This window comes from Pseudopipra pipra, chromosome 7 (assembly GCF_036250125.1).
Source record: "Pseudopipra pipra isolate bDixPip1 chromosome 7, bDixPip1.hap1, whole genome shotgun sequence".
In the NCBI taxonomy this organism is placed as follows: Eukaryota; Metazoa; Chordata; class Aves; order Passeriformes; family Pipridae; genus Pseudopipra; species Pseudopipra pipra.
The window spans coordinates 7668950-7693409 of record NC_087555.1 but is presented as its reverse complement, the minus strand read 5'-3'; the positions used below and the strand labels follow the sequence as shown (position 1 = coordinate 7693409).

The 24460-nt window shown below is 44.6% G+C and overlaps 1 protein-coding gene across 29 annotated transcripts in view; it reads left to right on the top strand.

Annotated features, from left to right (window-relative positions):
- The first annotated feature begins 12256 nt into the window (after positions 1 to 12256).
- Positions 12257 to 24460, top strand: part of LRRFIP1 (LRR binding FLII interacting protein 1) — a 112834-nt gene continuing 100630 nt past the window's right edge. For 18 of the 29 annotated variants that reach the window (XM_064660406.1, XM_064660389.1, XM_064660386.1 and 15 more), the window contains exon 1: positions 12258 to 12427. In XM_064660406.1, the coding sequence (XP_064516476.1) occupies positions 12338 to 12427 (90 nt within the window). In that variant the 5' untranslated portion in view covers positions 12258 to 12337. Of the gene's footprint in view, positions 12428 to 24460 lie in introns of all 29 variants that reach the window. The other 11 variants (XM_064660408.1, XM_064660404.1, XM_064660403.1 and 8 more) reach the window with 5 other exon arrangements.

Sequence of the window (24460 nt, the reverse complement as noted above, 5' to 3'; positions counted from 1 at the left end):
AGTCAGACCTCCTTCAGTGTGGTGTACTTTGCAAATAGAGACTGTGTCTGCATCAAAACTGGATGGGTAGAGCACCTGCAGAGTCCTGCACAAAGCCAGGTGTGCACCTTGTTCAGCTGTGCTTGTGCAGCGAAGGGTTCCTCACCTGAAATAAATTTTACTGGTAAAAACTGGACACTGGTTGTTTTTCCGAAGTCTAGGGATTGCATTTCATGTTATGCTTGCCTGATGTAATTATGTCACGAGAATTTACAGGACAGGTCTGGCTGCAGGAGTGGTATGCACCAGCCCAGCAATGCACCATTTGAGCACCTGTAACCTCTTTGCAGGCATTCCTCCACTGCTCCACCTCAGCCTTTTTCTTTGATTTTTAACTGTGAAGGGAAGATTGGCATGTCAGTGGTGCACAGGAATGTCAGAGCAGGTCAAAATAAAACTCCTAGATTAAGCATGCAAGAATAATTCCAATAATTTTGTATTTCTGGCTCTGCCTGCTGTATAACTTGGGGCAGGATGCCTCTCCTTCTCCCTTTCTCTGAGTAAAAGGATGCACAAGGACACAGATCTTTATGGAGCAGTTTGGGAGTTCCTAGAGGGTTCTTTTCCAGCGCTTGTGTAGCAGTTGGTTCTTCCTGACTGTGCCTGCTGTGAGGAAGCATCCACATGAGCACTGTAAATCATCCCTCACTTAAGGAAGAGCAGTTGGGTGGAAAAGGCAACAGGGTCTGGTAATGAGGGCACTACCCCAAGATGAAAACAGAGACTGAAACCAAACCTCAGCTTTGCCACTTGTCTACCTGTGGGAAGATTTATTTTTTACTTCTCTGACTTGTTTCTCCCACTCTCCTTGGCTCATCTTCACAGTTCACATGTGCTCCCTGGTGTGCCCTGTGCAGGCAGCCCAGCACGGGAGGTCTGGTCTCCATCAAGGCTCCCACACTGCTGGAGCAGTGCTTAGACCTTGTATTGCTCAGAAATTAGCCTCAGCTTTAGCATTTTTTGGTCCCCTGAGATCTCTGAATACCATGAAATTGTTCCTGATGGATCAGTTTTTATCTGGAACACTCATTTCTTATTTAGTCTGCTTCAAGGGTACACTGTGGTCTTGGCAGCCCTGCTCAGCTGAGCACTGTTTGTGCTGCTTGCCTGGGTACCTCCAGGCTCTTGTTTTCTGCTCACATCCCAGCACTGCTGCACTGTTTCACGCAGGGACAGGTGGCTGTGACCTCACTCCTGAATTTGTTTGCTCTGACCAGAAACAGGCACAGGTACCTGAGCGTGTTTCAGCTGCCTGGATCACACAGTGAACGCTGTTGCCTGCCTTGCCTTTCGCTTTCTGAAGACCATGTCCAAAAGCACAAGCAGCTTTTCAGGTTGTTTTTTTTATTTTCTCTTCCTGTTGCGGGGGGACATGGAGTAGCAAAAAAAAAATGTGTTACTTACCTTGGAAGGGCTTTGTGAAAGTTTTCTGGCTTAAACCACAGAGCTGGGGTTTGCTAGAGCTGCTTTAAAGTTTCACCTGCACAGATTGAAGCCACTGCAGCAGGGTTAAAGCAGTATGAACTCACTAGATATCACTTTCATAGCTCACTAGGTGGAAATCCTCATTTGTTTTTTCAGAAGCAAATTATCTGTAGTGCATGTGCGTGTGTGAGCAGGCATTTTGGAAAGTGCAGAGTGCGTACTTGATAGCATCTGAATCCTGCTGTTGTCCTGTGCCATGGTCTGGTGGCTTTAGGGCTCTGGGCTGTGCTGGAAGCCTACAGTGGCCACAGGCCACTGCTGACCTAATGTAAAGCCCCCACTGCTGCAAACTGCTCTCTATATAGGTTCTGATGGGCTGCCTCTGCATTGCCAGGCGTTCCGAGAGCATCAGCCGTGGTCTTGATGCTGTTGCAAAGCCAACACTGTGTCTGTTGTGAGCTCTGGCTGGACAGAGCTGAGGTTATGACCAGATTTAGACAGCTGGCAACGGGTATGTAGAGACCAGAATCAATGGTCATAGAAATGTGGTTTTGTTGTAACCTTGCCTAAATGATTTTGGCTCCTGGACCAGCCATAGGACAGACAACTTGCCTCTGCACCATCAGCTTCAAAAGGAACCACACACAATTCCTTGTGTGCGAGTATATATAGCAGGCCTTGCTTTTGGGATGGAACTATTTTGGTTTAGTTGGTGTTGCTATAACTGAGCTCTCTGATCAGAGTCCACCTGTGGTCTGATCAGCTCCTGCAGAGCAGCTCTTCTCACTGTGTTCCTTTGAGCAGGGCTCCAAAATGCTGTGTGTTGGTCTGAGGAGCCCCTGGCCAGCTTCAAGACAGGTGGGCACGCTGCCTCTTGCTAAGCAAGCCAGCCTGGCATTTGTCAGCAGCCTCAGAAATAACCTGAGCCTCTTCTGTTTCTAAAAGCCTGTTTGTTTCAAAAAGGAACATCTGAAACCATGGTAAACAAAATAAATTCAAAATAATCGACCCATTCAGAGGCCACAACAAGTGATGTTCTCAAAACTATTTGCCATACTGTGCTGTAAATTGTGCAATCCCTTGTTTGTGCAATGGTTCTCACAGAAAACATGGGTAAGGAGTTAAATCACAGAGGCCTGGCTTGGAATGGAAATGCTTTTTCTAAGTGTCCTGATCTTTGCTGTTTCTCCTTTTCTGTGTGTGCAGTACTGTCATCAGCTGGTGCAAGATGAACTTCTGAAGACCCAGGGTAGCCCAATAGTGATCAGATAGGCGAGGTATGTCACCACTGCCATGGAGCATTAAAAGATCATTTTGTCAGTTTTGAGAGGAGGAGGGGTTGTGCCTTTGCTAATGAAAAAAGGATTGGGGTCCTCACTGTTACACTGATAAAGATTTAGGAAATATTTTCAGGATTAGTGGAGTTGTAATGATGAACGAATCATTTACACTGTGGCTTGAAACTGTGAGCCTGCCCTGAACTGCTTCAGGCTTCTAACATGCTAGGCTTCCTATATTAATTATTAACATCACTAAAACACTCCAGAGATTGGCCTGGAAACATTAAACAAGCTTAATATTAATAGCTCCCAGATGATAAATGGTGGTGAACATTAGCATGTGTTAAAGACTGAGGAGGGAAAATAACTACTGACTACAATAAACATTTGAAGTATAGTGGCATTAAATTACATAAAGAATACAAGTGTGAACCACAAGAAAGGTTTCCCTACAGCATTGCCTGCTACCATTTGAAGAGACAGGTGAGATTGCTTACACCTTTGAAATTACACTTGACAGGTCACAATTAAATAGCCTCGAGGAATAGGGATGTGCTGAGGTTCTTGCCACATGTCTAGTAAGTAAAGAGCAGCTTTTGTGAAAGGCAAATGTGACTTCCTCGAATAAAAATGTCTGCATCGAACACTTTGTTATCTCAAACTTCATGTTCTCTTTTACTCAGCAGACCTTGGCCAGAAGGATCCCCCTCCACGAGTCCAGCCCACCTTGCCAGAGGAGCTGCGGTGCAGACACCTTTGGCTCTGGGTTGGGCACCTGACTTCAAAGGGAGAGCCGGCTCCTGAGGGGTATGGAAAAGAAGGAAATGGTTCTGTGAAATAAGAGACATCGTTATCTAACAAGGTGCAGGTTTTGCAGCATTTTACATGATTAAAGCACTTAAGCACTCTCTTCCACGTGCAGGGTCTGGTGTCTACCAGGAGCTCCATGTGCTGCTTCTTTTGCCAGTGGGGATATCACGTTTGGAATGGACCTTGACCTCTCCAAAAAAGCTTGGTGGCAACTGGCCAGCTGGCTTAAGCTGTTAGTCTGGGACTGGTGCACGCACACAGAGTGATCACACATGTTCCCTTAGGAAACCAGGCTAAAAATGGATGTAGGCAATACCTTTCCAAGGAAAGGGCTATAGAGAAGCTCCCTGACAACTCAAAGTTGCTCCCAGCTCAGTAATCTCCCTCAGAAGCATTTCATCTCTCTGTGTTTGTGAGACAGTTGCAATAAATGCAACTGAAAATGGTTTGCCTGTGCTTGGAAAGAGGAATATTTAAGCAATGCTGTCTAGCACAAACTTGGAAAGTTCGTGTGGGTGTGAATATAAGTTTAGTTTTCCTGAAGTCCCCACCCAGCTTTAGGATGTGTAGCATAGACAACTTCACAGGGCATTTTATGATGAATTTTGCCTTTCCGTGCTTTGCAACCAGGCCCCTGGCCACAGCATCATCTTGCTTTTTTCAGCTCACATCTGAATGTTTGGCTGGTTTTCAGTCGGTTTTTAGTCTCAGGCACTGGCTGTTACAGGCATGGTCTGTAAAGGCACAAGAATAGAAATTATTTCATCAGTATGAGCCTGAGTAACCTCGTTTAGGGCCAGATGCTGCTGGAAGAGTTGTAAAGCTTAGGCAGAGGTGAAATGAGTCATCTGTTGCCAATAAACTCGGAAGGAACAAATGCCTTGGGGAGGGAGGGGGGTGGAACCACTATCTGCTGTTACCTAGAGCAACCCCTTTTATAATTGAAAAATATATTAAAAATTATTTTGGGAATTTCTAATTAGTTGAGTTGAACCACTAATGCGCTCCGGATGTTTCGGAAACTTAAACTAGTAACTTCCCCAAAAGAGGCCACACAGAGAAGTGTCTTTCCTGCCTTTCCCCTCTACCACCACAGCTCCAAGGTCAGAGAGGATGAAAACGTCTGTAGAAATTGAAGTTGGGCAACAAAGGCGGTGCCTGTCAATCCCTGGGGAGATGCCTCCTTCTAACAGTGCCCAGCCCGACGTGGCTTAAGGCTGGAAACCCTGCAATAAGTAGTTATATGGAGTAGCTGTCCTTAGGGAAAGGCATAGCTAGGAAAGGCAGAAGTCAAAAGGAAGGAAAAGCAGAAGCTTGTGGCTGAGGCCATTCTGCTCCTGACTCTGGCATGTTTCCAGCCCGCTCCTTGACAAGCCATTGAGCTGGCTATGGAAATTGGTGGTTTCTAGGTGCAAGCACATATTTTGCTTTCTGTCCTGTTTGGGGTATTCAGTGCTTTATCTATCTATTTATTTATTTATTTGTTTATTTGTTGTTTTTACAGCATCTGAAATGAAAGGATTCTGCAGCAACTTTGTGTGTGTGTGTGTGTGTGTGTGTGTGTGAAATCTTCTTTTAATTGTTGCTACATTTGGAGGGAAAACTAAACACTGGAGACTTCGACAGCACTTGCCTGACTGTTTTGTCTCTTTGTAGATGGAGAATAGAGGGGCTAATTCCGTCACATTCCTACAAGGAGGGATCAGAAGGGTTTTAGTGCTGTCTAAAATTAATCCTGTGGGAAAGCCTACAGGAATATGGCAGTGCACAGTACCTGCTGCAGGGCTGGGATGGGCTGCAGCAACTGATGGTGCACAGTGAGGCAGAGGGCAGAGAGAGCACTGGGCAGATGAGTCAGTCCCACATGGCATTCATCAGTCACTGTGCACAGAAAACCAGGAATGCTATGGATGCCAGAAAAATATGTTATGATTTAAAATCAGATGCACAAACTCTAACACATGTAACATCTGAAATGTTTTGTCTCCGTTTCCTCTGATGTTTTGTTACCAGCATCATCTTCCACTTACCAGTTTAGGCAAACTTCTTTATTTCAGGAAACTATAATGACCTGCCTTCCTGCCCTACGAGCGATTATCACAGCTGGAATCTGAGATACTTTAGCACCAGCATGGTTTATTTTAGGTAAGCCAGGAATTGTTAGCTGACGCTGCCTGTTTGCTGCTGCTCTCTGTAGGTGGGTGACCAGAGAGGTGGCAGGAGATGGGGTAGCGATGCACAGCTCCAGATCATAATGCAGAACCATGAGACATCACACAGGTGCTCCTCTGTCTGATGGCAAGTGGTTGGAACCGTTCCTTGAGAATAGAGCTGGCAATTTTTCATTTTGCTGTAAAATAGGTGAGTGGAAAACATACCTCTTTCCTGACAAGCATGAAAGAGGGATAGAAGCAGAGCACTGTTTTCTGTGCTCGAAAAAAGGGATAGTTTGCCTCTGACTTGTGCTCTGGATAAGTCTGGATAGATTTCCACAGGGACACTAAATAGCATCTCCTTCCCCCTCTTCTGCTTCAGCTGAGGGAGTTTTAACTGTGATGTGGTTTCCCATAAGCTCTTCCAAAAGCATGTTCATATGGCATTTTACAGAACAGTGTGACTAATTAGTGCAAGCACTTGGTCTTTTACAAACAACTGGCTGTTTTCAGACCATGTGTTGTGGCTATGTTTTACTCCAGTCCAAAACAATTGAAGTTCAAGAAAATATGAAGGGCCTGATTGGAAAATGTGGCTCAGCTTAACTCTGCAACATTTGGAATGGGAGTGGATGAGGCCACACAGCATGGAGCAGAAAAAATATGGGGAAAATTAAACAAGCAGGCAGCATCAAGCCCTTGTAGCAAGGCCACGTGATTCCTCACTCTCATGTCTACGCCCTGTCAGTGGGGTGAGGACACCAGCACAATGACAGCAGGAATGCTTTGATATATTAATCCCAAAGTGATGCAGAGCCAGTTCCTCAGCTGCTTCAGCTGATGTAATGCGTTGTTTTCGCCAAAGCCATCTCGATTTTGTCTGACTGAAGGACTAACTAGTTCAGACTATTTTTTTGACAGATACAGAGGCTGTATTCCCAAATTAAATATGCATATTGGCCTCTTGCCTGCCTTCTGCCCAAGCCCTGTGAAGAAAAGGCAGGGATGCAGGGACTGCACTACCCAAGCATCCCCCAGTCTGGAATAGCTTTTATCCCTGTAGCACTTGAGGTAGGGAATGAGGAGAGTTTTTAGATTAGGTGGAAGAGACTAGGATGTATTTTCTTCTGAAGATAGCCTGAAGCTTTCTTAAAATATAGAGTTTTTTACACATCAAGAGGGGAAGCCACAGGAGACGAAACAGCCAGATTTTGCAGCTCAGCAGTGCTGTGGCAGGCCGGGAATAGCGGATAGGAGCACAGATAGCAAACAGCAGACCATGACCATCCATCTTTGGGAGCCAGGCACCGCAATTGGTTGCTGTTCAACAGCCTGGGATGGGTTTGGCTCCCCACAACCACAGCTGCTGTGGAGTTGGCTTCACTTTGCTTTGCACTGAAACACTCTGAGCCATGGCGTGTCTGTTGCTAATTAGATTAGGTCTGCAGAGGCTGTGTTGAGCGAGTTCCCATTTTCGCCAAGGATGGGCAGTTTTCAGCAAGTTCAGTGGTAGTTTGCACATTGCAGGTAAGTTCCCAGCCTGGCACAGTAATACAGAGCTTGCACATGTTGGTCTGGGTGGAGGCTGGCTTATGTTCTCCAAACAGAAGCATCAATGGGACCAGAACAACCTCTCTGGGTTGTTGAGCGTCAGCTGTGATGGATATTCATGTGGTAGATTTACTGGCAGGGTGAAAAGCCTGCAGTGTTTGGACTAGTGCTTGTTAAGGCAGACAGACTCTCAGTATAGTGCTTACCACAGACTTAACATACTTCACCCTGGCTACCCGAAAACAGCTTTTGGATGCATGTCCAGAAATTTGGCAAGAACCCCCTGATTTCCAGACTACAGTTATATATGGCCTGTTTAGCTGTATGCTTTTGTGCTAACTTGGCTCCAAGTTTTATAGAGCATCATCCTCATCCCACTTATCTCTAACAGAGTTTATAGAAAAGAAGCGTAGTTGTTCTGCCTTTGGCTAGACAAGCCAACACCCTCTCATCTCAGTAAACTCCTCCTGCTGCTTATCTTAGGAGCTTTTCTCATCACAGCTATTCAAGTTTGGTTTCTTTTTAGCATGGAAAGGCAGACTTGCAGGCACCATTTTAGTAAAGGTCTTGCGGATGGTCGTGCAATGACCTTTTCTGAAGTGCTCTAACATTAAATGCAATTTTTTTGGTGTTTATGTTGTGATGGTGGCACACAACCAATCTGTGACTAGTTTATGACCCCAGAACTTCCTCTTTTTCCCTTATTAACAGCTGATGAGATAATGAATTTAGCTCTTGACATGGTATTGGCTGTCTGCTTGATTTCACTTCACTTGTTTCTCAGTCCTTAACCTCTTGTAGGACTTCATCCTCCTTTTTTGGTGACATTTCATAACACCGTGTCATCAGCTTATTTCATTAGTGCTGTCCTATTTGTGTCAGGGTGCTGAAAATACTAAATGAAATCAACCCCAAGGTTAACCTTTGAAAAACTCCCTCCAAAGGAAGATTCTTCCTCAGCCTTAAAAGCAATCCAATACCGAGACCTTGAGATCCTCAAAGTGGCATCTTCAGTGACCTGCAAAAAGTTTACAAGTGAAAAACTCTCTCATGGCATGCTAAGGTGACACTGAGGGGTTTTGGCAAGGTGAAGGCAACAAATAAGCTCTCTTCAGAAATATACCCACATCTTTAGTATAGCATGTAAGTTGCTGTTGGTAAAAGTGATCAAGATAATTGTCTCCTGCCGTTCTGGGATATTTTTTTTTCCAGTCCTCCTAAAGGCTTGGAAGCTCACAACTTTATGGACTGTATTCTCTTTGGTCAACCCAAGCTCATGGATCTCTTTTCTGGACCACCTGGGAAGCCACTTATCAGTTATGGCTTTGCTGTGTGACTACAAGCCCCAGGCTAGACATGACAAAGCTAATTAAGGTTCCCAGAGGGTCAGAGCTCTGCTGATGCAAATAGAGACTCTGCTGACTTGAAAAGATGAACCAACAGTAATGAATTTCATCTGGATGAAATCTGCATGGACACTACTGCTCTCCTGAGCCCTGTCTTGACACCGTTCAAATGTGGCAGCACCTGAGAGCTTTTCCCAGGAGGTCTGATTTGCTGAAGAGGATCATCTTGGGCTCCTTAGGAGGTCTAGTAAAGTACAAGCCCTTTAGTTGCATCAATAGGTTTTTTCCTGCAGAATTTCAGTGCCAACACATACTTGTCTGTGATGTAATTTTTTTCCACTAATAAATCCACAGACCCTGCTGGATAACACTGCTGTTATGTTTGCAAAATACTACAGTGCTAATGGAGCTCTGCTCCTGTCATGTGTCTTGACAATACAAAATATTTGCCTCCTAAGCATAGATTTTTCCAAGGTCTTCAAGCATTCCACTCTCCTTGGACTAATGGATATCTTGTTAAAGCTGTCAGGCTTCATTTCTGTTTTGGCAGATGCTGTGACCTTACAGGGGAACATTTTCTTTTAACACCATCAGTTAACAGTTTTAACACTGTCCTTGCCACTGGATTCTCCTATCCCAGGGCTTGCTGCTAATAGAGATGTAATCACATTTTCCTGCACAGAATATAAAAACATCCATTTTATTATGCAAAAGAGGTCTGTTGAGTACACCACCACCAGTTTTAACAGCGGATTGCTTGTTCTGATTCTCAAGAGTGAGGTTTTACAAGACGGTTCTGTTTAAGAGTGGAAAATTGTATCTTTAGGGTGTGCTCTGCACAAAACAGCCTCCTTGCACACAGGACACTGGAGAATGAGGTACGTACTGTGCACTTGAAATTGAGCCCTTTAAAACTGGCACGGGATACTCAGTGTTGTCTGAGTATCATTAATCACATTCATGACTCTCAGACAAAATGAGCTTCGACTTCATGTTGCTTGTTAAAATAAGAAATGTACATTCAGTATTTCATTTTCACTCGCTGCACTTCATAGTGCAGCCAAAACTAATGTTTTTTTGAATCATTATTTCATATTTATCTGAACAAAGTCTGTATGTATAGTATTTTATAACAATATGGCTTATTTTGTCTATATTAAAAGAAAAAAATTACTGTGTGTATCTGGAATGTGAGGGAAAAAAGGATTTCTTACACTGCAGCACACTTTCAATGTGCGATTTGAAATCTGACTGCAGTCACCTAATAGCTTGTTCTCTTCCAATTCTGCTTTATTCTTTTCATCTTCCCCTCCTTCCCTTCCTCATCTCTTTCTTTCCCCCTTCCTCCCTTTCCCCTCATTTCCCCTGTTTTTCCTGTATTTCTTTCCCTCTATTTCTTCTTCCCTTTTGCTTTCCTCATATTCTTTCACCATTTCTTTTCCCCCCTTTATTCCCCTCCCTCTCTTCTCCCCCTTCTTCCCACCCTTTCCCACCTTTCCCCAGATTTCTTTTTCCCTCTGTTTCTTTCTTTCCCCCTCCTTTCTCCCACCCATTTCCTTCCTCCTTCCCCTGTATTTCTCTTCCCCTCTCTTCCTCTCCACCCCTTCCCCCCAAATTTCTCTTTATTTCTTTCTTCCTTTCTTCTCTCTCTCCTCTTTCTTCCCCCCTTTGCCCCCATATTTCTGTTTCCCTCTCTTCCTCTCTCCCCTTCCCTTTGTCCCCTCAATAGTAGGTTTTTGGACAGAAGACTGCCTAGCCCAAGGTTCAGTTGGCCATGCAGCCAAGCCTCTGTAGGGCTTTCAGCCAGGCAGGCAAACAGCACTGATGCAAATCTTACTGCACCCCTGAATGGGAAATTCCTTGCATGGATACGGTGATGCAGCTGCACAGGTGGCTGAAATCCCTGGGTAACAGGGACCTAAAAATAAGGCTTTGCCCCGCCTCTCTGGCTAGAATTCCTCAAAGGGCAGGGGCAAATGCAAGGATAAGGGCTCAAGGAAGAAGTTATGCAGAGCCTGAAAGGGTGATAGTGCTAAGCCAGGCCTTGGGGAGGTGAAGAAGGGGAGCCTCAGGGATACTTAGGAAAACCAGACCCAGCCCAGCAAGGCTTTGCCTCCAGGGTGAGAGCTTAGTTTAAGGCCCCAGTGTTGCACTGCAGAGGAGGTCCCTTTTTATCCACTTGTGTGGGGTCAGAGTAAACTTGATGCCGAATCTGAGGATGTGATGCACATTTTAATGCCCAAGCAAGGTGAGGGACTCATCCATCCACTTCTGCTGACAAAAAATCATTTATTTCTTGTAAGATAAACAGTCCCAGGTGCAAGGAGCAGCATCGATGCAATACCTCTACCCAGTTAACTTGAGGATGACCCAAATCTCAGGTGTTGTACGTGAATACTGAGAAGGCAGGTGTTGGCTTTTACCTTTATCGAGTTTAAATCAATGGTAAAATTAAGCCATAAAGATTAAATGCAGCTTTCTGGTCAGAAGGGGGTGTGCGGGTTTTGTAGCCCTTTTTTTCTGCCTGCGTAATAACGTGAGCTTGAGAGACTTTTAATTCATATTTAGGGAATTATTGTGAAAATTAAGGTGTAAGGGCTGTGACAGGAATTCCGGAAAATACATTTTCCTTGTCAATGTGAATTAATTAAGCACTGATGTACTTGACACTAAAATGAATCATGTCCACTTATACATAATAGGAAAATTCATTGTTGAAGAGATCTCACAGGACTATGAGGCTGTGTGAGGGTTAAGGGCACGAGGAGACATTTTTCTATCCTGTTTCCCCCGTATTTGTGGCAGAGGAGTCCCCCAGCTTTGCTGCTGGTGAGGTTTTGATGCCCATTTCCACGATTTCTGGTAAATTTACTGTGTCCAGTCTGGGCTCCTCAGTACAGGAGAGACATGGAGCGGATCCAGTGGAGGGCAACGAGGATGACTGGGGGACTGGAGCATCTCTCATATGAAGAAAGGCTGAGGGAGCCGAGCCCGTTCAGCCTCGGGAGGATCCATGTCTGTCAGTAACTGCAGGGAGGGTGTCCAGGCTCTGCTCGGTGATGCCCAGCAATAGTACAAGAGGCAACAGGCAGGAACTGATGCCCAGGAAGTTCCACCTGAGCACGAGGAAGAACTTCTTTCTTGTACAAGTGACTGCACACTGGAACAGATTGCCCAGAGAGGGTGTGGAGTCTGCCTCACCGGAGATACTCCAGAACCGTCTGGACACGATCCTGTGCCATGTGTTGTGGGTTGACCCTGCTTGAGCAGGGAGGTTGGACCAGATGGGACCTGCTGTGGTCCCTTCCAACCTCACCCATTCTGTGACTCCGTGATGCTGTGACTTTCCTACAGCTCGGCGGGCAGTCCGGGGACCCCAGGGAGGAGCGGGGCTGTGGGAGCAGGAAGGGGCATGAGGGCAGCGAGCAGGGCCCCCCTGGACTCCGATTTTGGGGAAGGGGGGCGTGAGGGCAGCGGGCAGGGGCTCCCCTGAATCCCTTTTTCAGCGGGGCCGTGAAGGCACCGCGCAGGGAGCCGCCGCATCCCGCTTTCAGGGGGCGGGGAGGGGGGGACGAGGCGGCCCCGTCCTGCCCCCCAGGGCGGGGGGCGGCGGCGCATGCGCGGGGCGGGGGGCGGTGACGGGCGCGCCGGCGGAGGCGGCGGAGGGAGCGGGAGGGTCGGTCGGGGCTGCCGGGGAGCGGGGCGGTCCGGCGCCGGTCCCGTCGGGTCCGCCATGGGGACGCAGGGTGCCGGGAGAAAGCGGCTGCCGAACCGGGAGCGCCTGACGGCGGAGGACGATGCGCTCAACCAGATCGCCCGCGAGGTGAGTGAGCGGCGTGAGGCGGCATCCCCCCTTCTCCCTTCTCCATCCTCCTCCCTCCCTTCTCTTTCCCCCCCGGACTCCCCCGAGCGCCGCGCAGGCGCCCCTGGCCGCAGACACCACGGCGGCTCAAGGGCGAGGTAAAAACCCGCTTTCCCCTCCGTCTGTGTGAGCATTGCTGGGCACCGCTCCGGCTCTCGTTGCGGGGAAGGGCGTGCGGTGCCGGAGCCACCCCCGCTCCAGCGCCTCCGGGAGGGGACATCCATCGTCTGCTGCTGAGAACCACTGAGACTGGTGTTAACCACTGAAAATAGGCCGCTCGGGTGTGTTACGGATACTTAAAAATCATGGAGTCGCAGAATGGTTCGGGTTGGAAGGGACCTTAAAGATCATCCAGCTCCAAACCACTGCCGTGGGCAAGGACACCTTCCGCTAGAGCAGGTTGCTGCGAGCCCCATTCAGCCTGGCCTTGAACACTTCCAGAGATGGAAGTGAAAAAATAAAACTGGAATACTGCAGGCTGATGCTGGATGTAGGCATAATTGAACCCTCTAACTTGAAAACTGACGTATATTTATGTTGCTGGCCACTAGACACTGCACTGTGCTCAGTGTGACTTTAACCAGTTAAACCAGCTGATGGGCGGCTGCTTGCTGCCTCCTTGTTCTTCTTGGGTGCAGTTGCATTGGTTCAGTGGTAACCGGAATGATGCGAGTTCGGTTTTTATCCTTACTAAATCTGACACGGGTTGTTCTGCATCCTTTGTCCCACAGTCTTCCAACAGGAGAGATGGGCAACCCCAACCTGAGAGCGGGATAAGCAGCTCTGGGGTTGTTCTCTAGTACAGAAACTACAAGAAAGACGGAGAGAGACTATTTACGAGAGCATGTAGTGACAGGACAAGGGGAAATGTCTTCACACTGACAGAGAGTAAGTTTAGATTGGATATTAGGAAGAAATCCTTGACTGTGAGAGTGGTGAGGCACTGGCATAGGTTGCCAAGAGAAGTTGTGGAAACCTCATCCCTGGGAGTGGGTGGCGCTCTGAACAGCCTGGTTTAGTGGAAGGTGTCCCTGCCCATGGCAGGGGATTGGAACTAGCTGAGCTTTAAGGCCCGTTTGAACCCCACCCATTCTGTGATTCACTGTGTCTAAGCTGCTCCAGTGCTGGTTGCTGCTGAAGGTGGCCATTTGCTTCCCCTAGTATGGGTTATGTGAGTCTCCTCACCTGGCATTGGTCTCACCCCAAGATGGGTTGTGAGATAAATAGCTCTTCTAGAAGAGATTTAAGTCTCTTGTGGTTTCCTTTCCTGAATCACAGTTGCAGCGGGATAAAGAAGGATGCTAATTTGTAGCTTATTTTTGGTGGCACTGCCTGGTAGGTTGAGTTAGCTGTAGCATCATGCACCATATTGTCAGTAATGCCTTTACTATTCTTGTGTACCATTTTGAAGTGGCTTGTAGCATCACTGGAAAACATGCAGTAGACTGATTTTTGTGTGAGTGATTCGGATAGCGTGTTTCCAGAAGGCAGATTTTTGTGGCAGTTTGATGAGAAGATGAGAAAGTTCCTGGGGATGGAGTTTGAGATAGGAGGACAAGAATATCTCATTGTCTGTACATAAAATAGCAAGAGTGATTGTGCTGTCTGTTAGAATTTGTGTCATGGTAATATCCTAAGAATTGTTTGGGGTGGGAGTTTAAATTCCATAACTGTGTCCTGGCTGTGCTGTCATTTGATCAAGGAAAACATTGTAACAGAGGGCCTAGGTTGTCCTTTGTTGCACATTTTTCTCTCACTTTCTCTTTTCTTTAACTTAGATCTGATTTTCACTGCATTGTGCAGTGGTTTGAGGCTCAAATATTGTGGTGTTTTGTGTGTTTTTTTTTTCTTCTCCTGGGGTTTGTTTAAAGGACAACTCCATTTGTTCGAAAAGCCCAACACAAGCATGTCTTTTATCTTTTCCCTTGAGTGCTAAAACTGTGAACTGCCAAGTTCAAGGTTCAGCATTTTCCCATATTATTTTAACTATTTCCATTACTCTATCTCTTGGTTTTATGCACTTTTTATTGTTTTGTTGTTTAACCACCTGTTTTCCACACAGAGGATCCCACAAAGGATTGCTTCTGTATGATCTTAAAATTCTTTAAAAATGTAGATTAAGCCTTTTGTCCCTTCCTGATAGGGATGCTGATAGTCTTTATGTTAAGAAGGGTATAAGGGTTACTGACATTTGGTCTCTTGTAGCCTTCCTCACAGGTGTTCAGACAAAGCTGGGACATAGACATGTTGTGTTTGCACATAGGTTTTCACTCCTCTCTTTCCTTTGGTCTTTGCTGTCCAGAAGACAGAGGTGCTTGCAAGTTATTTGCAGATCCTAGAATCTCATTTTTCCTATGTTACGATAGGAGCCTAAAAGAGCATCCAAACCAGACTGATCCATGGAGGTGCTTTTACCTTGGGATCCTGCGGAGTGAGCTGAAATACATACATCTTCTCTCCTTTTGGTTTTCCTCCAGGAAGATTGTGCTGCTTTGACACTTTCCAGTTTTATTTTGTGATCGTCAGTGTATCTTCACAAATCCACTGTTGTTGCTCTACTGCGTGCTTCTATTAGGAGACAGTAAGGCTTGTAAGGACTCTTAAACTCCTGCCATTTGAAGCATGATTTATTTTTTTTTGAATTTGCAGCCGGTGTGTCTTGCTGTGCGTGTGCAGTCTTGCGTAGACCGAGGGAGAGCCTGGTGTGGTGAGGAGGGCAGCCCTCGCCCCGCGGGACGCAGGAGCGGTCGGTCTGGAGGGGAAGTAACTAAGCAAGCGGAAGGAAATTGTAAGAGTGAAGCACATTATAGTGACGAGGGCTTAGTAGCAGTATTAGTTGTGTTAATCAGTAGTAGTAAGTTTTAACGTTTGAGGCAATGTCTGAACTGGATGAGCTGCATGTAGTTCATCGCCTTGTCTAGGCCTAATTAGAAGGGAGGTAGAAGGCACAGTGCTGCACCGCTAAATCTGGCGGCGGAGTTCCTGGCAGACGTGGTAATTAAGTGGAAGGCAAATATGTAAATATAATTAACAGGAGAACACGGTGTGCTGGGTTTCTAACAGCCACAGACAGCTGCCACTCAGGATTTGCTGAATGCACACCTGGCTTGTGTTGCTGAGCTTGTATTTTCCCGGGTGTCAGCTCTTGCAGATGGCAGCGAAGCAGATCAATGATCGGCTTCTCTGCTTTCAGACTCGCATTGACGCCAGTAGATTATTCTGTGTTTAGGTCAATGGAAACTTTTGGGCTGTTTTGTTCCTCGATGAGTGCATGCCAGCAGTGTTTGCAAAATCTAGCAGTTTGATACTCTTCAAGGTCTGTGCCAGCACAGCCAGCGGGAATCGCGTCCGCGTACTGCGCAATCATCTGTCGGGCTGGTGCATGCGTGGTTCGGGGAGGCAGAGTCCTGGGCTGCTGAACCTTACAGGAGCTGGCTTCCCACTTGGATTACATGGGTTTGATATGATTACTTGAGACACTGTTCCTAGGGGAATATTTTTCTTGCTAACTTCCACTACAGTAATAATTGTTACACGAGCAGAAGGAGTTTTGCAAATCCAACAAGGAACTGCCATCTGTGTAAATGAGGTATTTTTCTCACAGTCAGGGAATATTATTTACTGGTTTTTGTTTTCTTGAATGAGGAAGAGAAGGTCAATTTCTTGTTTTTATTAGGAAAGTAATTGACACCTTGTTTTGCCACTGTTTTGCAAACAAGTGTGTTATACTGCTCGGAAAAAACAGTCTTGCCCTGTGTCATCCCTGTGCTAGAAATCTTTTTCATCCGTGATTTTACAGTGTAGAACTCTTTAGCTAGTAATTAATTTGAAATCAGTAATTCAAGCAACATAATTTATTTTTATTGTTAAAGAAAGTAGTGTTATGACGGTTGTGTCTTCATTCTTTGTACACTCTTATGTCACTTCCAAGAATTGTCACCTACGTACTTGTACATACCTCAGTGTTTTTTTTCGATAACTGCAACAATCAGTTTATGGATCATTAATTTGGTTGTTTCAGTGAAGTGTTTAGTTTGGGCATTAGCTTGTATGCCTAGTGATTCAAAAATTGGAATGTTACACTCTTGTGAGGAGCAAAACGCGTTACTGATTAGAAAAAGCTCAAAATGCAGGTGAAGCCAGCCAACCAGTAAAATAATGATTACAGTAAGAAGGTATTAAGGAACTTCAAAAGCCTGAGTTGGAGTTTTGGGGCTAGTGGAGAGATGCTGTGATCAGGGAATGTGAAATCTTTTTAATTGAGGGGATAATTTGGGGGAGAAATCTCTGGTTTATACAGAATTTTGGGTGACTTCCATATGTAGAGATGGAAACAATTTGATGAAAGTCGAAGCTAAACCAAGCAGAATGGATATTTATATGAGCAAACACAAGCCACTCAAACTTTATTGAACTGTTATGCAAACCAGAGCATTTAAAGCAGCGTGTTCCCTAAGGATATAGGAGATAATGCCCATGTAAGATCTGTGTTCCTCTTTTATAGTGGTGGAACTTTTTTGAACAGTATTTGGCAGTACAGATGTGTGAAGGCTTTTGTAAGCCAGATGAATATTCCAAGAGAAGCCCTTAGAAACAGTCTAGCTTATGTAGCATCAGTACTTGACTTATTTTTTTATTGTATTACTTTCTGCCTTTCTGAGGGTTAACATGTGATGTGAAGAAGCATGTCTGACTGTAAGTCTCTCTTCTAGAACAGAAAGTTATGAAAGCAAGGGATGCTCTTGGAGGGCTTGACTCAGCCCGGCTGACCTAAATATAGGAAGGAAGGAGGACTTTGTAGGCGATGCTTGCCAGTAGGGCGTGGGGAATTGTTCCAAATTTGAGATGATTTTATGTAGCAAATGTGTTCTTCATCAAACACTCCTTTTTGCTAATGTTTTACGTCTGTATATCCAACAAATGGCATTGGCATCACTTACAATCTTTTCCGAAAGAAATGTGTGAAGGAGCAGCTCTGGATGGTTTGGGAAGCAAGATAAAGATCCTGTTTCCCACTGCACAGTCTGCCCACACTATGCCTATTGCAACTTGAAATAATTAGTCGCCTGCCTTTGTGTCCGTGCCTGGCCCGAGTCCTCTTCAGCTGTTCTCTTGCTGTCCGAGGAAACAGCTGTTTAGGAACTGTGATTCCTGTTTCAGTCAAGCAAGAGACTACTGGTAGGATTAACAACATGGGAAGCCCAGCCTCTTTCTTTGCAAGCCCAGATGCTGAGCTTGGCTGCAGGATGTAATACTAATCATTACCTCATCTAGAAGGATGTTTTTCCAGGCCTGTTGCTGAATGAAGTTGGAGCTCAAATGTACTTGCAAGGCTTTCAACACCGTTCAGATTTTTTTTTTCCATCCTTTGGTTGAAAAGAGCATAGTCCACAGAATATTTGGGGCTTGTGAAGCAAGGTATTTGTCCCTCCTGTCAAGTCAGCAGGTTGCCAAGGCAGTGAATCTGTCTAGCTAGACAGAAGCACTCGTAGGCAATCCTTAAAATAGCAGCTCTGAAATATCAGCTGTTGTCTCGCTCGTGTTGAAATAGTTTTTGGGGAGAAACTGCCCATTGGAATGGTGGTGGGGGGGATGGGGCAAGGGAGCTGCAGCAAGCCAAACTTTCCTTCAGAGAAGTCGTAAGGTGGCTTGGAGAGTTTATTTTGAATGCCAGAGATGCTTCTGAGAAGGGAAGGTGCATGGTCATTTCAATACCAGAAGCAGAGAAAGCTCCACGATATCTCGTGCTCTTGCCCATCCCTCTGAATCCACTGGAGATGTAGCTGGTCTTGCACGTAATAGAAGAATAGCTGATTTTTGGGCTTCATCACATGGGAAAGATGAAGGAAGTGCTTAAGGGCTTCTTGTGGGAGGACATCTGTAACCATCTACTCCCAAGACACTCTCCTTTCCTTTCACCTTATTTAAGTTATGGAACAAGAAATAGGCTGTAGAACTTTCCCAGCTAATGCTGGAAAAATAGCTGGTATGTGCATTGAAATTAGAACATTGTATTAGGCAAAAATACATTTAAAATGCATCCATATGGGCAGGCTTGGTGTAGAGCCTTGCAGTTGGTGTTGGCTGATTCCTAGTGAACATGTCTTTCATACCATGGGTAGCTGGGATGAGTTGTGGTACAGATCACTGCAGCTCAAGGTACTAGATTCCAGCCTAGCATCTTTGTCCCTAATTTTGCTTTAAACTCTTAAGAGTAAGATGGTGTAAGGTAAATTCCTGCTGGTGAAGAGCTGCTGTGTGCCACTTCATCCTGTGAGTAACATAACCTCTTACAGTAGAGTGAGACTAGTGACAGTATCCCCTTAAACAGAGTAGTCCGATGTGCTGGAGCTCAGGTGTTTTGAGGGTGGAGAACCACCAGTGTTGCTGGTAGGTTGCAAGAAATGTAAGGCAACTCTCAGAGGCCTGGTTGTAGAAGATTTAACTGTTGAAATGAAAGCTTGATGTGGCATAATAAATACTAAATAAAGCAATGCTTCACTGGTAGGCACGTGGTGGTTTTAATTATGCAGGAAGAGCTACGCAGTGCTTGCAGTGTAAATGACTTCAAGTAGCTGAATGACCATGTGACATAATTTTCTTGTATGAAAATGTGTAAGTTCTATTCAGGCTGTTAAAAACTAATGATTTTTGGAGGCTACAGAGAGGGTACAAAAGTCATGTGTTCAGAGGCTGGGAAAAAACACGGAAGTACCACTTTCCTGTTGGCAGGAATTTGCCATAACACTGTGCAAGTTTGACAGCTGTCCTTACCCAGAGTACTCACTGGTTAGACCACAGCACCAAAGAAATTTCCTATTAATATTTGGATGGTTTCTAAATCTGCCTTTAAACAAACTTAACTAAGTGGCATGAATCCTTGCTTGAAGGGCAAGGAGTGGGAAATATTTCCTGGTGAGCAGAGCTAGGAGCACTTTTATGGCCTAACCAGTAGAGACTTTTGAGTGTTGGGAGGGGTGAAGACACAAGCTAACTCTGACTAATGCTGTTTCCAAAATGGAGAGTTGCTTGTTTTGGCTTGTGGATGCGTGCCTAAACCAAAAACTGGGCAGAAGAGGGTGTACCCCTGGCTCAATGAAGCAGTGACTAGTGTCTTCCCAAGATGACTTTGACTTGCACTGCAGCATCTAGCCTGAAATCCTGTGCTCTTTTCCTTCATCCCCTTAATGTTTCATGTTTTCCTGTGTGAAGTGTGTGCTGCTTCAGGGTGTGGCATTGTGAAAGGGGGGATGTTTGTCTTCAGATCCCTTGAAAACAGTGTTGGGTTTATTCTCAGACATAAAAATTTGAAAGTTTTAACACAACTGGCTGTTTCTCGGTTGAGGAAGGATGGATGTTTTGGGTTTTGAGCATACTTGTACTTAAAGGGCACAGGTCTGGTCTAAAACTTTGAGTGATTAGTTCTGTCTTGAAAGTTTAACTGAATACATTGAAATAACTTTTGTTAATTTAGCAACTTAAGATACTGTTTGGCGCCAACAAAAATGAGTGTCTGAGCTAATCGCTTATTAAAAATTTCTGACCTAGAACTGGGAAGTTGATTCCTTTGAGATGCACTTCCAGTATGAAGTAGCCTGGGTGTGATCTGAAGAGAGGTGAATTTGTTCAGTCACATCTGCTTTGCCCTTCTGTGAGCCAACAGCTTGACGTGGACTGGATCCACCTAAATAATACTGCAGCATTTAAGAGCTGAGCTGGAGACAAGGAAAGTGATCTGATAGTGCCAAATCTGAGCTGTGTTCCAGTCTTGGATGTGGTGAGGAAGCCTCTTTGTTTCCTGTTGCTTCTAGCTCCTTGCTGGGTTCGTCACCACTCTTTCCTCCTTCCTGCATGCTGGTTTCTCTGCAAGATGAGAGCTTCTTTTGTCACACAGCTCAATCCTGACATTATGCTTGCAAAAACACTGGATGCCTTCTAGTTCTCCAGTGCTTCGTGTGTTCCTGTGCTCTGGGATGGAATACTTAGATTTTATTTTTGTATTATGTGCTGCTGTACAAGAAATCAGAGTCTTTGGTAAACCAAAATTACCAGGTGTATCACCATAACTGTGTTCCTATTTTTAGTACCTGGTAATTAGGTAGGGCAGTGCTTGTTATCATTGGTGTGTGAAGAATGGCACAAATGATACTTAGGTTTCAGAGCAACAGTTTTCTTTCCTCTTAGCTGTCGGAAGGTTTATGTGAATGAAAGTGGATTATTCAATCTGTATTCAAACTTCTATCAAAGAAAGAAGCGAGATGGTGTCTCTAACGGAATTCCTCAAAAAGAGGTCCCTCAGAGTTGGGCTTTTCCTACCATAATGTCATTACTTGCAGTTTTTGGATGTAATTAGTGTCAGATTGATTTATCTCTCCCAGAATGGAAACACTTACTGGAAGAGAGTTCCACAAATACAGTTTATTTGTGTGTTTACTGGTTTAGGTGTTTGGGCAGTGGCTTGTGTTAATATTGCCTGCAGTGAAGTGATGATGCCTCTGTCACACTGGTGACTCTTTGCAAACCATTCCTGCAGTCCAACAGATGCCTTGAGTGCAGAGCTCTGCACAGGCAGGGAATGTAAAGAAGTAATATTTCTTCCCTCTTGGTTTCTACTTTTGCGTATCTTGTGACCTTTCCCTTTGCCAGTATCTGGTTTAAATTTAATATTCTTTTTTTTTCTTTGCCTTCCTCTTCTGAGTACTTCCTACGTCCCAAAATAACCTTTCCCTAATCCCACGTTTGAATACCATGTTTAGTTGAGTCTGTCTCTTTTGTCTGCCTTTGCCAGCCCCTTCCAGTAGACAGAAACGTAATACACAGGGATCTGGCACTCTAAAAGCTGGGTCAGGTTTTTAAACTTGTTCCCTCAGGTCAGATGGATTTCAGGCATCCCCACTTGGGTCTTCTAATTATGGAACGTTTATCAGCTAACATACTAGGATGACAGGAGAGCAAGGAAAGGCTCTTGGTGTGCTTTACATGCAGAAAAATCCCTGGGCTCTGGTCTCCTGTCGGACCCTTGTGGCTTCACATTTTTTCCCTTTTAAAACACATGTTGCTTCAGAGTCAGATAGTTCAGATAGGGCTGTTTTTATCAGTGCTGGTGTGCTGCAGTCTTCACACAAACCCATGAAATCATGTTTGCTTCTGCTGACTATGAACACTAAAAGAAAACAGCCTACTGGTTTGGTTGTTTGTTTTTTTTTTTTAATCTGTATTTGCTTCTTGTTTCTCTCTGATTGTAAACTTCAAGTCCTTTCAATGGTCTTGCTAGGAAAATAGTAGATTTAACATTATGTGTTTTCAGGAAATAAGTCAGTTAAAATTTTGATGGTCTACAACCCTGTTGCTTTGCTGTGCAACTGTGTATTTCCCATAAACTGTTTTCCTTAAATTGTCCGTTCTCCCATACGAAATGTGTGTGTGCTGGTCTTGGTTTTCTTCCTTTGCTGAATGTACTGCTGGGCTCTAAGAGGATTTACATTGACAAATATGTTGATTCAACATCTGTTGAAACTGAAAGTGGGCTTCTGGGACATGTTGTGGGATACCCAAAGGTCATGCTATTCCATTGTTTCTTAAATATGAAATTTAAATCTGCCCCAATGTGAAATGAGTACATTGAAACAGTGATGTGACCTAACCTTTAAATGAACTGTGGAGGAATCCAGGGGCTCTGGGAAATAGTGTGTGCTTGTGTGTGGATACAAGGGATAATGTCAGTGTTTTATTTATAGAGGGTTATACAGTGGGTTTAGTAATATTTGTCCATTCTTGTTTAATTACCCTGGGAAAAAAAAAATCATTATTTGTTGAACTAGAGCAAGCAAAGAAAGGTTCTCTGTGTGTGCTGATGAAATGCTTTTGTATCACTGATGGAATAAGTGTAACCTGTCAGGCTTAACAACAGTTTTCAGGTGAGAGGTAACTTGTTGTCTAACCAAGCAATATACAAATTTAGCAGTAGAAAATAAAGATCGGTGGTTTTGTAGTGAGCTATACTCTTTACAAAAATGTAGCCTCATTTTTTGGGGAGGCTCAACCTGTTAATACAGAAACAAGCTTCTTAGATATGCACTACCTAGAGATGTTTCTCTGGGGTCTGTTACCTGTGCTTCTGGCTTAGCAAGTCTCCTCTTTCAGTCTTCCCACTATAAAATCACCACAGTGTGCCAAAAAAATAGTCTTGGATGAGAGCTCTGTGAATACAGCCATCAGGTGTAAGCCCCTTGTGTGTGACATTTCTAAGATTGTTGGGTGCACCTTGGGAGCTGGTGGGAAACCTTAAGGGAATCGGGTGTTCATTGTAATTTCCTCTAATCAAATGTGATTCTCCAAGGGCTGAGCTGCTGCTGGCTTATCCCATTCTCTCACTGCTTCTTGTTACTTTGCCATTTTTCAAACACAGCTGTTCCTGACATTAAACTTACCAATCAACACAATTTGAGTGTTAAATAGACTGTGAGACTGAGGATAAAAGTTATAATTGTATCTGCTGGGTGGTAAACACTGTTAGGGAAAAATGGAGCAAGCAAAGAGAGGACCTGAGCAGGGGAGAGCTGTCTCTGTCTTCTGCTGCTGGTGTATTCCAGGTGGCATTCTTTGATTTCCAGAACTGCAGTAATTAGCTGTGAAGGTAATTTTTCTGTTGTACCACTAGACAAAGCGTGTGTGGCCTGGTAGTGTATTTCAAACTAAACTAATTTGTTAATGAGGGTTAGGACACAGATTCTCCAGGTAATCTGTTGTGGCTCAGCCCCAGTTTGGACGCACTAATCCTGTCCCACCCCCACGCAAAAGCTGTCCAATGGTTTCTTAAACAATGCTGTTTTTTTAGCTTTAATCCGAGCCGGTGGGTTGTTCAGCGCCATCGCACCCTGGGCAAGTTGTCTTGGCATGTCCTGACTCTCTCAGGGAATTCCTCTTCCCATGAGGGAGTGGGTTGTGGAATGATGGCAGCATGAGAGGGTGACTCCTGTCTGCTGGCCAGGTAAGTGTGTCTTGTAGATACAAATTTTTGAACTGGTTGAGATACAGGGCACAGTGTGGTTTTCTTAGATTTTTTTTTTTTTAAATTTATTTTTTGACGGGTCTCTTGAAATTACTTGAAGTGAATTTTTAAAACGTTTTCTTTGTGAAATTTCCTGTGTGCTTTTTCTGCAAACTGAAATGTAGAACTTGGCTCCTCTCCTGACGAGACGTGCTTAGAGCGCCGCTGCTAAATGTTTGAAGTTTGATTTTTTTTGTTAACCAAGGACAGAAAATCCAGTAAAGCACGATGTAGTAGAAGCTGTTATCCATACTCTGCAGTGTACAGCTGTACTAACAAGAAAAGGCAACTTCACCAGACTTTTTTTAAGGTGGTGTCTCTGGATATAGACACTTTTCCTTAAATCAGATTCACTCAAGCTGGTTTTGGCATTTCCTTGGCGGATGTTACAAATGGAGAGTTCCAGCTTGTATTTGAAGTGTCCTGGCTTTTCCATGAGAATATGAGTAGCCTGAGGGAGAGCTGCAGGCTATTTGTTGTAGCAGAATATCTAAGTTATTCAGAACCACAGTCTGTCTGCAGGCAGGTAATACGATTTGAAGAATTCCATGCAACTCTTTCCCACCTGGTTCTCCCCAAACGCTTTTTAAACAGATGTCAGAGGAGTCATCCACTGCTTAACAGAAGTATTTAGCAGTGAGGGGCATGAAAAATCACAATTTTTACAATAGTTCTCTTGCATATGCTGAATTTTTATTTTTACAGTAGTTCTCTTGTATATAGTGAGTTTGGTGTGTTTTACATATAAAATCAAAATAATCCTCTCTGGTGACATCTCTTGTAGGGTCCTTCATGCAATTTAATTTATGTACTAGACTTCTGATCTTCTCCAGTGCTTATGATGACTCTGGGTCCTTCTTTTAAATTTCATATAAAATCAGTGCAGTTGAAGAGAGTGAAAAACCAGTGCCTGGCAGCTTTAACTTACACAGTGTCCAACAAAA